Source organism: Marmota marmota, unplaced genomic scaffold, assembly GCF_001458135.2.
Source record: "Marmota marmota marmota unplaced genomic scaffold, marMar, whole genome shotgun sequence".
NCBI classification, from domain to species: Eukaryota; Metazoa; Chordata; class Mammalia; order Rodentia; family Sciuridae; genus Marmota; species Marmota marmota.
Window position 1 is genome coordinate 15,762,561 of NW_025999960.1, and position 17,576 is coordinate 15,780,136.

Sequence of the window (17,576 nt, forward strand, 5' to 3'; positions counted from 1 at the left end):
GTGGCTATTATGATTAATAATTTCATAAGCATTAATAATAGCAATGCTAATAAGAATAGCAACATTATCATTAGTGTGGGTCAAGGTGTTCCCCCTCCTCTGTTAGGGCCAAGGCACGGGGTCTCTCCAGCCATGGCCCGAGCCCCACCCTTTCCAAGTTATGCAGGCACCAGAATCTACCCACATCTTCTGTCTGCCCTGTTCAGGCCTCAATACTCCAGAAAAGTCCTTCTGGTCATGTGCTGCAGCCAGCAGAATGGGGTAAGGCAGAGGGATCTGGAAGGACAGTCTCCATGGGGTATGGGGAAGTCATGTGCTTGGATCTGTCAACAGAGACACAGAGATTCCCTCCTATTGCCATTGGATCTTCTCTGGGAAGGGGATTCAGGGGTGGGGTATACTCACTAGGATGCCCAGTACCATCCTGGGTTGGCCTGGACATAATCCTTAACAGGGTCACTGCAAAGAAGAGAAGATCAAAATTTACCATAGGTCTCTATTTCTGGTTCAACATTTGCACCCGTCACATACAGTTCACAAGACTTCAAAAGGAGGAAGAAGGAGGGATGCAGCCCCTGGAGACTCAGGGAGTTACAGCCCAGGCCCAAGCTGGGACCAGGGGTTCCTGGGTTTGTAGCTGGTGGATCTGTAAGAAAGACTGCCTCTTAGACACCTGCAGGCCCAGAGAGCAGCAAGTCTCTCTGGATAGAGGACTCCTCAGGTGTCCCCCCAAATCTCTCTTGGTGAACATTCCAAATGAGGTCTGACTGGGAATTCCCCTGCCCCAGGATTGGCCATGACCACCCTGGATGGTGCCAGTTCACATTGTCAACTCACCAAAAGGTAAAGAGGGCCACGACTCCCAAGGTCACCAGCAACTGAATCAGAAGGATGGTGTAGACCTGGGGAATAAATGGGGTTCTTCTCAGTTTGAGGATCCCTGTTTGGGGCCAGGCAGGCTCAGGCTTCCATCAAGGCTCAGGGAGACCCCAGACTCTCAGGGACTCATTTGAATCTCCAGACCCACTTCCTGGGCACTCCATCCTCCTTCTTAGGAATCACTGGGAAAGACCCAGGACAAGTGGAAAACAACCATGGAACCCAGAGGTGGGAGCAGCAGGGGCCTGGGTGAAACTAAGAAGCTCTTCCTAATAGGGATGTCCATCAGCTGGAATCACAAGAAAGGGGGGAAGGTGGCTTCTGCAGGCAGAGGTTAGGCCAAGGGACTTTGAGAGGCAAGCCTCCAATTCTGGAGAGCCAGAGAAAGGCGCTTACCTTTCTGATGAAGACCCGCCTAACTTTCTGGTCATCCCAACTGTAGATGGTGAAGAGCTCATGGTGCCCCGAGGGATAACCACCATCATAGCTGGAGCTGTTGCCTGTGTGGGCAAGTGGAGGGTCATGAGGGTTCCTGTACACAAAAACACTGTCCCTAACGGCCATCTGCTCGGTCAAGATGGCTCTCTGGACTCAGCAAAGTCTTTTTCTCCTGCTCCATTATCAAACACCCCACTCCAGCCCACACTTAGATCTCTCTCCCTGGTCACTTCTTAACTTTCCTGTTCTGGGTCCCGGAAATGAATTGTCATCTCTCCTCCCTTTCCCTCTACTTAGCCTGGTTGGGGCTCTGGGGGCTGAGCTCTACCACACACAAGTGTCCCTTCTGTCTTGTGTCCCCATCCTCCTCCCTGGGTACCCTGGCTTCCTTGTGGTCAAGGATCAGAAAAGGATAGCCATTCTCCAAGCCCCTCAGCACATCCCAGGGTCAAAGATTCTGACCCTGGATTCCTCTGAGGCCCTTGGAATGGGCTCTGGGGACTGGTGGTTTGACGGGTCAGACTTTCTGGTGTTCCAGAAATCAGGGCCGGGTGGGATCCTGGAGGGGAAATAAAGCCAGGACAAGGGAAAGAAGTGGAGGGTCAAGTGAGGATAAAGGTTCAGGGCTTGGTCCCAGAACTCAGATTTTTGGAAGAGCATGTACTCTATGGTCAAACAGACCTACAGGCAGATCCATTTTCTAGGACTGACTAGCTATGTGACCTTGAGCAAGTCACCAGCTTTCTCTGAGTATCTTCTGCTATGGGTTGGTGATACTCAATTTATGTGGATCAAATAAGATAAAAATTAAACCCTATGTCCTCTGTGCCTCGTGTGGGGACTACAATACCCTGTCCTTCCTCAGGGCCATTCCCAAGTCTTCATATGTGTCCACTCTGTTTTCCTCCATTGGCCCCATCAGGTCTCCATAATCTCTCCCTCACTGCCCCCCGAAACAATAACCTCTTTCTTGGTCCTTTAAAACTGATATGGTGCCTTTCCCAGCAGAATACAACAGACGCTAGTATGGCAATATGTCAATCAATGGATGTGTAACTGATGTGATTCTGCAATCTGTATAAGGGGTAAAAATGGGAGTTCATAACCCACTTGAATCAAAGTGTGAAATATGATATATCAAGAACTATGTAATGTTTTGAACAACCAACAATAAAAATTAAAAAAAAACAACTGATATGGCCTTGCTTTAAACTCTTCAATGGCTCCCCACAGCCCATCACTCAAGTTCCAGTTCCTTAACAAAGACTCCAAGCTCCCCTACACATCCCTCCCTCCCACTTTTCTTGGCCCGAGTACATTTTTTCAGCCACATGCTGGCCTGCCTGTGGACCTATGCACATTCTATTCTTTCTGCCTCAAACACTCATTTTTCTACCTCTTCCCTCGGCTAACTCATGGCATCTTTCAGGACTCAGCATGGATACCCCTTCGGCTAGGAAGGCTTCCGTGCCCAGCAGACGGGTTAGATGAGCTGCCCAGGCCTCTCTCACTCAATCTGTGCTCCTAGGTGGTAGTCATCATTTCCTTGCAGAGTCTCCTGCATCCTTTGATGTCAGAGCCAGACACTGCCTGGCATACACCTAGGAAATGTGTATCACACGCTAATTGAAAGGAGTGCTCTTCCTGACTGGATTGTTCCTTGGAACACATTTCTTAAAGTAAAGCAGCCCAGGGGCTGGGGTTGTAGCTCAGTGGTAGAGTGCTTGCCTAGCACATGTGAGGCATTGGGTTCAATCCTCACACCACATGAAAATAAATTTTAAAAAGCTGGGTATGGTGGCGCACGCCTGTAATCCCAATGGCTAGGGAGGCTGAGGCAGGAGGACCACAAGTTCAAAGCCAGCCTCAGCAAAAAGTGAGGCACTAAGCAACTCAGTGAGATCCTGTTTCTAAATAAAATACAAAACAGGGCTGGGGATGTGGCTCAGTGGTTGAGCACCCCTGAGTTCAATCCCAGCACCCGAAAGAAAGAAAGAAAGAAAGAAAGAAAGAAAGAAAGAAAGAAAGAAAGAAAGAAAGAAAGATATTGTGTCCATCTACAACTGAAAAAAAATATATATATATATGGTAAAGCAGCTCACTCTAGCAACCAAAACATGAGAAATGAAGAAGAGGCAGAGGGGCAGGTCCACTGTAAACCTAAACCTAACCTGGGGCCTCCCTCTTATCTTTCACTCCTCCTTCACATTCTGCCTATTTTCTTTGCCAACCCAAATGGCCAGGGAGAAAAGGAGAGGGAAAGCAAGTCTGTGGGTGTCAGGGGCAGAGGAAAGGGCGCCCACAAACATCAGACCTTTGGCCTTCCAGTAGTGTGAACCACGAGACATCTGGGTTCCAGGTCCAGGAGGTTGGTAGTGGGAGCCGTAGACTATGGTGGCCACTTCCTGTAAACAGGGGCTCTGTCTGGAGCATTGTCCCTGGGGTCCCTTCTAGAATTCTGCAGGTGGTGGAGGTGGGGATGGCAAAATGGGGGAGGGGAGAGACTGCGGGAGGACGCAGAAGGGGTTGAGGAGTATTTGAGGGACTCTTCCTTACAGCCTGTGGGAAGCTGCCTATTCCCAGCCCCGAGATGAAGCTCCTGCGGGGAACCTTGGCCAGAAGAAGCTGGCACTGGCCTTAGGTGTGGCTCTGAGTCGTGCCCAGTCTGGTTTGGCTAGGGAAAGGGAAGGGAGACAATGAAAGTACTTGATGAGGTGGATCCCCAGGCCCCTAACTCCCCCAAACCATGGGGTCTCCATGGGGACCTTCCCTGCTAAGGTTTCAGATCCATCAATGTGTAAATGTTGTACCCCCACTCACAGGGAACCAGATCCAGTTAAGGTCATGACCAATCCCTTGCTTCATCTCTTTCTTCTAGGAAGGCTTTTCTAGACCACATCCTGGCTTTTGTCCTCCATCTATCTGTTCCACTTGTTCTAGCCTGATGACTTGAAAAAAAAAATCCCCTTTTCCCTGTCAGAGAGCACCCTGACTACAGACATCACCTCTCCCTTTTCATGGAGTCCTCTTCAACCTACCCTTAGAATAGTCCTCAAATTCTAAGTCTTTTTTTTTTTTTAATTTTGTAGTTGTAGATGGACAATTCCTTTATTTTATTTGCTTATTTATGTGGTGCTAAGGATTGAACCCAGTGCTTCACACATGCTAGGCAAGTGCTCTGCCACCCAGCCACAGCCACTGAGCCACAGCTATAGCCCTTCAAAGTCTTTGATAGCGCAACTGCATACAACAACCACACAATGCATCTGGCATTTGGGCAACTTCTTCCCACCCAGGTTTTCCTTGTGGGCCCACTGCTCCCCACATGCTCCATCTTCCAGGAGCTGAGTGACTTACTGGGGTCCACAAAGGCCCAGCTGGGATGGAGAGGCACAGCTGTGGGGGCTGGGGGGAAGGCTCCTGCCTTCAGCCCCTCCCCAGAGGTGGCCTCCTCATAGGAGGGTGGGGCCGAGGGTACTGCTGGAGCCTCCTTTTTCTCACCATTCGCCTGCTGCTGCCCCTCGGTCCCAGGGGCCTTGTTAGCCACGGAGAGCTGTGAAGTGGAGACAGAAAGACAGTCACCAGGGAAAGAGAGCCTTCCAACCCCTCCTTGTCAGCCCAATTCCTGGAACTTCCCTGGGTGCTTTCACCTGTACTAGGAAGGACAGTGTGTAGACAAAAATCTCCCCATTTTATCGATGGCAGAACTGAGCTCCAAGAGAATGGGGGCTAGCCATGGGTGGACCATGGAGCCGGGATAAGAACTCAGAAAGGGGAAAATTCTTAGCAGTGTCCAGCATTGGTGGTCACTGTCCCTGGGGGGCAGGGCCTGGGTCTCTGTGGTCCCACTGTTTCCCTGGGGTCCACAGAAGGGCCTGGCCCATAGTAGGCACTCAAAAACATTACTGGATGAAAGATTCTCTCATTTCATCTCCCTGCTGCCTTGCTGGTTGTATTTTGATCCCCGTTTTAAAATCAAGGAACTGAAGATCACAGAGGAGTGATTCATCCATGGGCACAGGGCCACACATGGCCTGCTGGGGCACAGGGCCTAAGTCCCACAAACTGGGACTGCTCTCTTTCTGCTGGGCTAGAAATGACACAAGGAGAATGGGGACAGGGGAGAGAAGGGGACAAGAAGGGGAAAGGAAAGGGAGGAAAGAGAAAAGAGGATGGAGAGGGCCGGGTGCAGGGAGGACACGAGCCCCTGGTCGGGGCCCTGTTCTGGCCTCATCCTATGGGAACCTTGGCTTCTCCTCCAAACAGACAGAATTTCAGAATGCCACTGCTGGAGGGGACCTCAAAAGACATCTAGTTTAGCCCCTTCCTTCACTTAACGAATGAGGGAAGGAGGCCCCGGGGAAAATGTGCCCATGGCAAGTTGAGAACTCAAATCTGTTTATCCTCAGATATGTCCCAGCCCCATCATGCCCACATTTAGCTTTGTTGGGAGGCTATGAGCTGTGAGGTCTCAGTGATGTGGCCAGAGAAGGAAAGATTGGTGTGGAGGAGGTGATGTGAAAACAAGAGCCACAAAGAGACCAGACTCAGAAAGCGGCATTTAGGTCTGATTCCAAGTTGACCTAAGCTGAAGTTGACAGGTCCTAGGGAAGACAGCAGGGCTCCTGAGCAGGTTGTCTGGCCCAGAGATGGGCGAACACCAGAAGACTCCTGGTTCCTAGCTAGCCCAAAGGACTACTGGACTGGAGGAGTCTTGTCTATCCCAGTGCGTGAACTGAGGCAAGGGACTGAGGAGGCAGGAAGTAGCAAGTTCACCCCAAGACAGAAAATAGTACCTGCAGAGAGACTGGTGGGGGGCAAGTTGGGGAAAAGAAGTGAAGGCTCAACGTCCCCAGGCCCCTGGGGGAGGATCCAGGAACCCAGGCCTGTGAGACTGCATTTCTCCCCCTCCCAGATCCCTTCATCATGCAGACCTCAGGGGTCGAGCGTGGGAAAACCTATCTCGGCTCCACTTTGACACTCACTCCCCAGAACACACACACACATATGGCATTCCCAAGTGATGTCCGGCCAATGGCAGGAGGTGGTATCACCCAGTGACATCATTTTGATGCCCAAAGAACCTAAAAACAGGGAGAGGAAGATCTGAGGGCCCAGAGAGGGATGCCATTGGCTCAGAAGCTCATCTCAAAGCTAGAAGAAGGGGGAGGGGAGTAGGGGAGGGCCTTCTGTTTTCTCTGCCCAATCCTTAGCCCTCCAAACAGCAGACTGGAGGACCCTCCCCCTTTGCCCTAGGCCCTAATGGTTGTATAATTCCACAGGCTGTTGATGTTACATAACCCTACTGGGCCAGCCAAGTCTCTGCCCAGCCCTCCCCCACAATTCAGGCCTAAAACTAGAAAATAAGAATATATTTTTATCAGTCTCATGCCTGGCCAAAACAAAAACAAAAACCAGGGCATCCTGATGCAGGGTTTCCATAGTAACCCCAACCATAATGTACTTATCCAAATATCCAGATATCCAGATAACCAGATGTAGAGTAATGACAGGGAGTTAGGGGTGATGGTGGGGAGAAGGATTCTTTGAGGATGTGAAAGATGACTATAAAGTGGTTGGGTCTGCAAGTGGAGGGATGCCCACAAGCATTATCCCTCAAGGTTCATCCTAGCATACAAATACACAGCACATAGATACAGTTATGCTGCACACCCAGGCTGGCTGGTTATGGAGGCCATGGCCTTGTAAAGTCTTGAGATAGCAAAGTATGGGGTGGAAGAGATGGGAAGGGAGGAGAGCCCAGGGGTCCAGAGAGGTGCCAACCCTTTTCTAGAGATGGGCCTTTTGGTTCTCTGACTTCAGCAAGTATCACAGAGCACCTTTGCCCTGGAGACAAGGGAAAGCTGCTTAAAGTGGTCCAAGGGAGCTTACTCAGAATGACAGGGAGACAGGGAGCCCGGAGGATAGAGGATGGTGCAGGTCGGGGGAGATGCCGGTACCTTTCCCTGGGTCATGGTGCCGTCTCTCGGGGAAGGGGTCCCTGAGGCAGGGGCGGCCGCTTGGGTCACCGCAGCCTGCCTGCGTCTCTTCCTTCCTCCGCGTGGGTTCTAGCAACATCCACTGCAGCCGGGCCAAGAGGACCGGAGCGTACCATCCGCTCGAGGGGGGGGGGGACTGGGGGCAGGGGGGCGGGCCTGGTAGGATGCTGCGGAGGACGCTGCGGATTCGCGAGCTCAGGGAGGAGGTGCTTGCCGCCCCCTCCTCCGCTCCCCTCCTCCTCCCCTCCTCAGTATCTTCCCCCTTCCCCCGGGATTAGGGAGCTCGGTGCTGCGGAGAAGCCCCAGTGGATGGGTCCGCGGGGGAGGGAGGAGGCGTGGGGACTCCGTGACACCCGACCAGCTGATGCCGCCTGCCGCCTGCCCTTAGCCAGAGCTGTGTCAGGGCCTCATCTCTCCACCATCAATGCCGCAATTAGGCTCCAGCCAGGCTCCTGCCTTGTTCCCTCTCCCTGTGTGATCACGGCCCTGATTTCTATCTCCGTCATCTATTTCATCATCCAGGGTAGAGGGGGGAAATCCTGGATGTCTTGTGCACTCTGCCTGCTTCTAACAGGGCCTCTGGGCCCTAAATTCCTATGGCCCTTGGGCAAACCATGTAGCCACCTCTCCTTGCTTTGGTTTTCTCACCTGTAAGGTGGGAGAAATAGGATAGGCCCCTGCCTCCCTTGTCTCCCAGAGAAGTGGTTGGGAGGATGCAACGTCTGTCTTTTCAATGCTGTTAGGACATTTAACCAGGTCTTTCTGGAGACATCACTAGTTCCATCTCAAAGCCTCTCCTGTCTTCCTGCCTCTGCTCAGCCCCCATCACCCAGTCTCCATCCTATACCCACTTCAGAGCCCAATCCACCCCCTTCTCCAGCCTTGTCCTTGGGACTCAGTCATCACCAGGTCCCATTTGCTGCAGTTGCTGCAGTGTCACTGTGAGGTTTGCAATCTCAAGAGTTGGGCTGGAGTTCCAATTTAGTCACTCACTGGTTGTCTAACCTTGGAAAGCCCTTGACCTCTCTGAGCTGCAGCATCACCTATGAAAAGAGGGTGGAAAAGAGCTCTGTCCTCCTAATTTGACTGTAAGACACATAGGTCAGGGCAACACATTGAAGACCAGGAAGTGCTGCCGGTAGGTAACCTTTTATTTACTGAGGAATCTCCTACCCATGCCTTGGGCTGCCCTGGGTTGAGGACTCAGAGAAGACTAAAAGAAGGGTCTGAACCTTCTAGATGGGGTGAGAAACCAAGATATAGTGGGAGTGCCGACTTACTTTCTGATCTCCTGTCATCTCCCAGCTAGACCTCCCCTCTAAAGACCATAGAGAAAGAGGATCCTCTGTGTGAGGGAAATTAGGGAAGTCTTCATTCTACCACTTTTCTCTCTTCATCCTCCATTCCATAACCAGTTTGTCACATGCATGTGTAAGCCTTGGCCACCACTTTCAGATGCACTTACAGTCCCACACACCCAAGCCCCTCCTCCAGCAAGCTATCCCTAGGTCCAGCACTGCTGTTTGAGTTGCTCCCTAGCCAGGCCAAGTCTGACCTGCCTTCCTTCTCCACATCTGTGTTCCAGAGGTGTTTCCTTCTTTTACTTGATGGTTCAAGTGCCACCTCCTCAGGAAACTTCTTTGCTTTGGAGTCCAGGCTAGATGCTCCAGTTTTGTAGTTTCAGAGCAGCCTGATGTAGCGCCAATCACATGTCACTATGGAAATCTTTGTCTGTCTCCCCATTAGACTCTAAGGATCCTGCAGTTTTTGTGTTGGCAAGACTGAGTACAGTGCCAGGTGTGTGGAACACACTCAATAAATTGTAGCTATTAATATATCCCAGACATGTGGCATTGTGCAGAACTTGAATTTATGTAGGCCTCAGTGTTTTCATGTTTGCAAATCCACCTATTCCTTGTCTTTTCATTCACTGTGCTCCAGTTGCATGGGCCTCTTGACTGCTCCTTGCCTGGGCCAAGCAATTCTTAACTAGGAATGATGCATGGATCCTTCCTCACTTGCTTTCTCACAGCTAGACCTCCCCTCTAAAGACCATAGAAAAAGAGGACCCTCTGTGTGAGGGAAATTAGGGAAGTCTTTATTCTACCACTTTTCTCTCTTCACCCTCCATTCTATAACCAATTTGTCACATGCATGTGTAAGCCTGGGCCCGCTGCTCTGCTCAGACATCGCTTTCACGTGGAGGTCTTCTTGTGCACAGTAGAAGTGCCACCTGCATACCCCACCTAGCACATTGGATTGTTGCTTTTTCCTAACCTCCTGTGTTTTTCCCATAGCAATTGTTACTCCTGACTTTTATTTTTTGTTTCCTTTTTCTCTCACACACTCTGTGCATCTCCTACAAGAATATCAGCTACTGGAGGTTAGAATTTGTCATTGTTCTACACTGCCAGGTTAAAACAGTTACACTGTTTACACTTGGGTTAAAACTTGGATGTGGTTGGGGCTTTTTAAATTTTGTTTTGTTCTGCAGTACTTGGAGATTGAACCCATAGGTGCTTTACCATGGAATTCTATCTCCAGTCCTTTTTTTTTTTTTTTGAGACTGGGACTCACTAAGTTGCTCAGGGTCTCGCTAAGTTGCTGAGGTTGGCCTGGAACTTTCAATCCTCCTGCCTCAGCCTCCTGAGTTGCTGGGATTACAAGCATGCACCACAGTGCCCGGCCAATGAATGTAGTAAATTAATGAATATCAGGATGAATAAGTTCTTTAAACAAAATCCTTTATTCCTCAGACATTTTTATGTTGTCAGTGCAAGAGACACTGAAAAGCTGGAACATCAAGTGACACGCCTCTGGCATCTAGACGCAGTTAGGCATGGTGGTCACAGCATGGCCCACAGAAGTAGATCCTACCTCCCCAACTTGGAAGCTGTATGACAAGTGAGTTCCCCTCTTTGAGCCTCAGATTCCCCATCTGTAAAATGGGGAACTGACTTCATGGAATTAAATAACACTGTTCAACACTGTGGCCAGCACACAGTAAACTTTTGGCATGAACTGTTAGTGTTAACCTTAAGGGTTGCACAAATGTTAGTTAATGAAATAATTACTTTCCACCCTCACCAGGCAACTCATTTCCACAGTTACCCACACGTTCATTCCTTCATCATGTTTGTTGTGCCTATCTCTGTGTGACATACTCTGGTAGGAGCTTTGGTGGTTTAAAGGGGGAAAATCACATGCTTACCATTTCAAGACAGATGCGGATCCCCTTGGGCTCTGTTCCTACCCCATTATGGGAAGGGTGGGCAGGCCTGGGGGGCTTGGAGGGGCACAGGCACAGGCAGAATGGTGCTAGAGGAATGAGTGCCTGAGGGGAGCTGGGAATGGTGAAGGGGTCCTCAGGGGAGCTGGGGAGGTTGTGGGGTCATATTCTTGAATCCCCAGCCCAGGGATGGACTTCATTCTGTTTGCATGATGTGTGGAAGTCTGAGGAGTTTCAAGGTTTTTTGAGCAGAGTAATGACATGTTCAAAGACATGCTTCAGAAAGCTGAAGCATTGTAATAATATTTGTTGTTAAACATTTTTCTTTTTAAAAAAATATTTTAGGTGTAGATGGACACAAAATCTTCATAATTTATTTATTTATTTTATGTGATACTAAGGATCAAACCCCGCGCTTCACATGGGTAGGCAAATGCTCTACCACTGAGCTATAACCGCAATCCAGCATTTTCTTAAATAGGAAAGGAAGAAGGTTTCATCAGTGAGTGTCATGTGTGAGAGGCTGAAAGAGGAAGAGGTTAAAAGTGCAGGACAAGCCTTCAGACTCTCTCACAGTCCTTGTGTGAGAGCTCAAAGTCCAGGCTCTGGAGTAGTCTGCTTGGGCCCAAATCCTGGCCCTAGGCAAGATGCTTGCATTTTTCTGTAATTCAGTTTCCTCATCTCTATGCCAAGGTCGTGAGAGCTAAAGAAGGTAGGATCTTTAAAGAACCTAGGACAGAGTCAAGCAACTATGTTCTATGCATCGTTCATAATTTAAAAAAAAAATGAACCAGGGGGCAGAAAAATGAAAAGAAGCAAAAAGCTTGGGACAGGATTGACAGGACTTGGGAAGAACTGGGTGTGGAACTAAAGGAAAAGGAGAGTCAGAAGGGATGGAAGTTTGGAGGCCAAGGCCCTGGGAGACTGGTGGCACTATTAAAAGGAAGGAGGAGCTTCTGTGTTCAGGCTGAGTTTGAGTTGTTGGGGTGTCTGCAGGTAGTGTCCACAGGCAGCTGGATGGGGTCTCTAGAGCCAGGAGAGAGGTCCAGGTTGGGCCTCCTGAACAGCCCCAGGAGGCACCATGCACTATATTGTGGGGAAGGCTGTGCCCGTCTTGCTCTGGAGCTCAGCTCAGGTTTTTATGGAATTAGACAGTGAGCAGCCAACTCTGGCTCATTAGTGTGTGGACAGTAGCTGAACCTGGCCATCCTCAAAAAGTGAGGTCAAGAAGGAGGGGCAGAACAAGCCCAGGGCAGCAGCTGGGTCCAGGGAGACAGAGGGGAATTCTTTTCTTCTTCTGCAGTCCCCCTCACTGTCTTCAACAACCAGTCTAGAGTGGAGAGATTCCAAGGCCAAGTGTATTTTCATGTCTTTCTTAGAGGATGAGGAGGTGGTGGGTGTCAGATCAGGCGAGGCGGGCACCCCAGTCATTTCTTCTCTCCTTCATTCAGGCCCACACCGTGGCAGCCCATCCCACCTGGTTCTGCTCTGGTTGCCAGCCAGATCTGTTTGGTGGCAGTACCAGGAAGAGGAGGGGGCTGAAGGTGTGGACACTTCTCATTTTACAGATGTTGAAACACAAAGCCAAAGAGGTTGAGTGACTAACCCAAAGTTACATGACCTGCTGAAGGCCAGGGTGGGAAGAGAGCATTTGACCCCAACTCTGTGGCCCTCAGCACATGGGGGTTTTGATGCACACATGCAGGTTGGGGTAGGGAAGGAGTTGGGGGTTCTCAGACCTCAAGGCTCTCCAGGCAGAGAGCTCTCCAGGCACACATGTGCGTACACACACATACATATGCACAATTTGCACGTTCTCCACCCACTTTGGGTGAAGTGAGAGCAAATGAGACCAGTGATGGGAGACAGGGGCAGGGCAGAACCCAGCTCTTCACAGGGGGCAGGTGTCTCAGGGTGGGCCACAAGATGTTGGGCAGGCCAGGCCAGCTCAGGCATCAGGCTGTTCTGACTGACCATCCACCTGGCTAAACCCATGGCTGCCCTTTCCCCCTCAAATGTCAAAGCCTGTCATTCTTCTGCAGATCCCCCCCTTCTTCACTGTTATTCACAGGGACCCTCCCTCACTCACAGGGACCCTCCCTCCCTCCTTTCCCCCCCAGCAGCCCTACAGCCCCAAACTGACACTCCTCTCCTAGTCAACTGTAGCTTGGTTGCACAACCCTTCTTTGCTGGGATTTCTATTCCTGCCCCCCCACCCCCTCACCCCAAGACACCTTGCACCTCCCCAGATACAGTCTCCAAAACAAGACACAACGCCCAGGCCTTGGCAGGTGTCAACATCCTGAGCTATTCAGCTGCAGGGATTGCTCAGTGAACCATGTTCCCTCCCTCCTCTTTCTTTCTGCTCTCCCATGCCTGGGCTTTGCTGGGAGCTAGACAAGGGGCTGAGGCTGAAGCAGGCTCTCGCTGAATATAGGAGGACAATCCCTGGGCTCCTAATTCTCAGCCTCACACTGTGTCCCCTGTGATCCAGCAGTGTTAGAATATTTCTTCATAGGGCTGGGTCAGGTCCCTTAGAAAATAAAGTCATGGGAAAAAAACAAACAAACAAACAAAAAACCACACAAAAAACAATTGGTGTACTAGTCCAGATTTGACCATTCACTTGCAGGAGGCCCTAGAGAAGTCGTTTCTTTCCTCTGCATCTTGGTGTCTGCCCTGCCCAATTCCTGGCCTGTTTTGTGCATGCATTTCCAATTGCCTACCAGATGGAAAGCTTCTTAAAGGTACAGGCTGTGGATCTCGATCCTTGATCCTTCCAGTCCTTGCCCTATCCCTTGCACCTGGAAGAGTTCAATAGTGAAGAATAGAGGCTTTGGAATCAGATCAATCTGGGTGCAAATTCTGGTTCTTTGCTAATGAGAGGAGTGACATTGGGCAAGTCATTAAAGCTCTCAGAAGTTCAGTCTCCTCATCTATAAAGCGGATATTCATTAATTAATTCAATGAATATTTATTGAGGGCCTACTTCATGTCAAACATTGATATATACACACAACAGTGACCACATCAGACAGAAATCTCTGCCTGTGGGGCTTACTTCTTAGTGGGGGCTATTAGTGCCTGTGATTGTGAGGGCCCAGTGACATATCTACAGGGCTCAGCAAAGTGCCTGGCATACTGTAAGCCAAACAAATTAGAGCTGTTGTTGTAAACGTCATTCAGAACCATTTATCAAAAATGGACCATGCGGCAGCACCATGTTAGGTGCTAGGGAATCAAAGATGTGAGAGACTATCCACTCCCTCAAGGAACCCACAGTGCAGTGTACCTGCCATTGTCAAATGGGCACCATCTTTATCATGGCTCAGAAACTTATAACCAGCACCAACTTGTTGTGCACGCTGCAAAGAATCATAAAATTCTAGAATGCCAGATAAGCAAAAACACTATTTATTCCCCAGTATCTTTCAGACAAAGTCATACATGATTGACAATTATCAGCATTGGGCTTTTGGGGGGGTTCAGAGAAAAGGAGAGGTTATATGTTATATCTGGTTGGGAGATCAGGAAGAACTGGAGGAAAGACTTTTGAACAGTTTTTTTTTTTGGTACTGGGTGCTTTACCACTGAGCTACATCCCCAGCACTTTTTTTATGTTTTATTTTATTTTTGAGACAGGGTCTCACTAAGTTGCTGAGGGCCTTGCTAAGTTGCTGAGGCTGTCCTTAAACTTGAGATCCTCCTGTTGTAATCTCACAAGCTGCTAGGATTACAGGCACTGTACCTGGCATGAAAGCATCTTGAAGAAAATAATAGAATACAACAGAGACAGGGGTGGAAGAGGAAAGAGAAGGAGACTCTTTAGGGGACCTAAATGGTGCACAAAGAAGAGCACAGAAGAAGAAAAACATGAGGTACCAACTTTGTGCTTAATTCCAAGAGGAAGAACACTTATCCCAGGGGGAGACTGGAGGCTGATCTAGGCAAGGCAGCTATATTCACACCCACAGGTGGGGTTTGAGGGACCTCCTTCCCTGTCCTCTACTCTTGGAGGGGTAAGACTTCCAGGACTACCCCAGGCTCAAAATTCTACCATTAGAAATTCTTGTATAACCATTTAGCAGGCTCCAAGAGGCCCTGGTAGGGGAAAACCATAACCTTCATTGGTTAACCTTGAAGGATGAAGGATGGTTCTGGGTCAAAGAGGAAGTGGTGAGGAAAAGAGATCTGGGAACAGTAGAGAGCTAGTGAGGGCCAGAGCCTTTGGTCTGCCAGGCCTTGTGTGTGACCTCAACTGTAAAGGCCAACTGCCCGGCTGTGAGAGGCTGGTCACTAGGGAAGGATGAGTAGATGTCAGTTCTGTTCCCATGCACTGCCCCCACTGAAAGGAAAGTGACCACAACACTCGGAGTGACCAAGAGATCTTTATTGCAGCAGTGCAACAAAGAGAAAAGAAAGAAGGAAAGAGAGAGAGAGAAAAGAGAAGAGATGAACAGGGAGAGAGCAAGAGCAAGAGAGAGACAGAGCGCGCGTAAGAAGATAAAGAGCAAGAGAGAGAGAGAGCAAGAGAGAAAGAGCAAGAGAGAGGGGGGGCCTGGCAGGAGGGAGTTTTTATAGCCCAAATCTAATGGGGCCTCTGGGTCTGCAAGCTGCCTTGTTGGCCCAAGCGGGGGTTAAGTGTTCAGCCTTAAGCAGGGTTGAATGTTCAGACTTGAGGCAAACAGGTGATAAAGGACCAGATAGAGGGGGGTTTGAGTGCATGGGCTATCTTGCAGCCAACATCTGTTCAGCCTGCCCTGCAGACAACACAGTTCAGCCTGCTCTGCACCCAACACCCACAATTCAGCCAGGGCTCCTCAGCCTTTCCCACTGTTCCTACTGTGGGAGGTGGGAGGTGTCCAGTCCACTTGGCAAGGCCATTTCTCAGTGCGATTTGGCCTTGCAGCATTGTGGGTAGCCCTTCATGTGCTTGGGTGAGGACCAGCACTTGTTCATTGAACCACTTGGATTCACTGTGGCCTGAGTGCCCTGCACTGAGCTGGGAAGGTAGTAATGAGCAAGAGACCCCCACCCCTGCTCTTCTGGAGCTTGAAGTATGGAGGGGGAAGCAGACTTTAAAGAGCCTGTACCCATGTCTAATCACATGTGGCCAAGCCCTGAAGCAAAAGCCCAGCTGCCTGGAGGGAGAGGGAGAGGGCGGTGGTTTAGATGGAGGAGGGCTGCATTCAGGGAAGGCCTCCAAGAGACCTGAAGGACAGTAGGAGTGAACTGGTGGAAGAGGGTTCAGAAGAGTAGGAGCTCCACGTGCAGAAGCTCTGAGATGCGGAGGACTTGTGGGCTGAGGAGGAATTTGGAGAGTTATGAGGAGGGGTTGAAGGCAGAGGTGACCCATGAAGATTCAGATTTTACAAGGGGGCAGACAAAGAAGAGACTGAGGATACCATGAATGCCTTCAGGGGTGGTAACCGTGGCCAGGGGCCTGGGCGTAGGTGGGGCAGTGAAGATGCAGGAAATTCACAGTTTCTCATGCACAAGTTATTTAAGGTAAAATGGTCAGGAGTTGGTGAAGGGCTTCCTGGCATTAGAAGGTGAGTAAAAGGAAGAAGTTTGGGGGTTGAGCACCCGGGTAGCTGGACATGAGAAGGGCTAGGAGGCCTGGCCAGTTCTTGGAGTGTTGCCATTGGTAGGGAGTGACCTGGGTGCCATCCCCTTCACTCTCCAGCTGTGTGATGTGATTGTGCTTATTAGTTACAACAGCTAATGTCGAGGGGGCGCATCACACAGGCTAGGCACTACTAGTGTGCTACACAAATGGTTCTGCTTAGGCCTCACAACAGTGTTAGTCCTTCTTATCATCTCCATTTTACAGACACCAAACCAAGAGTTGGAGAGGTTAAGTAACTTGCCCAAGGTCACTCACAGTTGGCAGGGAATGGAGCCAGCTTCCCAGTCCCGGCAGACACCAGAGCCCAGCTCTCAGCCACCATGCAGTGGTACCTCAGGGACTCAGGGCTCCACCGGTTGAATGGGGTGAGTTAGTGGCAGCTCCTTCATGAACGGGGAGGCTCTCTGCACAGTGTGAGGTGATGTAAGCACTCAACAAGTACTAAGTCTCCTCCCTTTCTTCTGGGCTGAAAGTGCTGTTTTGTGAGCCAGGAGCCTCGTAAATATTTCAATGGTGTGTGTGTGGCGGAGGCTGTGAAGCCTGTTCTCAACAGCACTTGAAGAGTGAGATCTGGGAGACGTCTTGGGGCCTGTTGCAAGTGTTTGATCAGCGCATTTTCAAGAAAAGACTTTTCTGTGGAACAGCTGACAGTTGCTGGCCTGAGACAGATTTACAGACTTTTTCTAGTGAGAGGCCAGAGCATGAGTTGGCCCAGGGTCCCATTTTCCAAACAAGGCCACAGCCAGCACCCAGCAGCCATCCATGGGCTCTTCCACCTGTAACTCAAGCCCAGACTGTGCACCGTGTCAAGGGCTCTGTCACACAGAGCCGCAGAGAACCCAGAAAAGAAAAACAAAGGAACAGGCTGTGTCCCACAGCAGGAACTGAGGCCAGAATCCGGGGCAGGTTGATCTGACTCTGTCTCTGGGAAACTTTGAACTCCCTATAGCCTCCCCAGGTCGAACCCAGCTGGAGGAAGTATATAACCTAACCAGAGGCAAGGAGGAATTTGGACAGTGTGACCTCTTGAGATGTCCTGTCACTAAAGGGTTTTGATTTTTAGATATTGGAGGAGGAGAGTTACTGGACTGGGTCATCAAGAAAAGGAGACATCTATGTATCAGTTTATAAAGTAAAATAATTAAAAAAGAAAGAAGCCAGGTGCAGTGGAGCATGCCTGTACCCCCAGTGATTTGGGAAAATGAGGTAAGAGAACATCACAAGCTCAAAGCCAGCATGAGCAATTTAGCAAGGCCCTAAGCAAGTTAGTGAGACTCTCAAAAAAGACAGAAAGAGGGGCTGGGGTTGTGGCTCAGTGGTAGAGCCCTTGCCTGGCACATGTGAGGCACTGGGTTTGACCCCCAGCATCCATCTACAACCAAAAAAATTATATATATATATA

The 17,576-nt window shown here is 49.9% G+C and overlaps 1 protein-coding gene across 1 annotated transcript in view; it reads right to left on the bottom strand.

Annotated features, from left to right (window-relative positions):
* Positions 1 to 7,443, bottom strand: part of Faim2 (Fas apoptotic inhibitory molecule 2) — a 32,034-nt gene extending 24,591 nt beyond the window's left edge. Inside the window, exons 1-5 of the mRNA XM_015493457.2 lie at positions 7,278 to 7,443; positions 4,675 to 4,870; positions 1,276 to 1,379; positions 838 to 902; positions 406 to 459 (exon numbers count right to left, since the gene is read on the bottom strand). Coding sequence (XP_015348943.1) covers positions 406 to 459; positions 838 to 902; positions 1,276 to 1,379; positions 4,675 to 4,870; positions 7,278 to 7,292 — 434 coding nt within the window. The 5' untranslated portion in view covers positions 7,293 to 7,443. The remainder of the gene's footprint in view (positions 1 to 405; positions 460 to 837; positions 903 to 1,275; positions 1,380 to 4,674; positions 4,871 to 7,277) is intronic.
* Between the last annotated feature and the right edge of the window lie 10,133 nt (positions 7,444 to 17,576).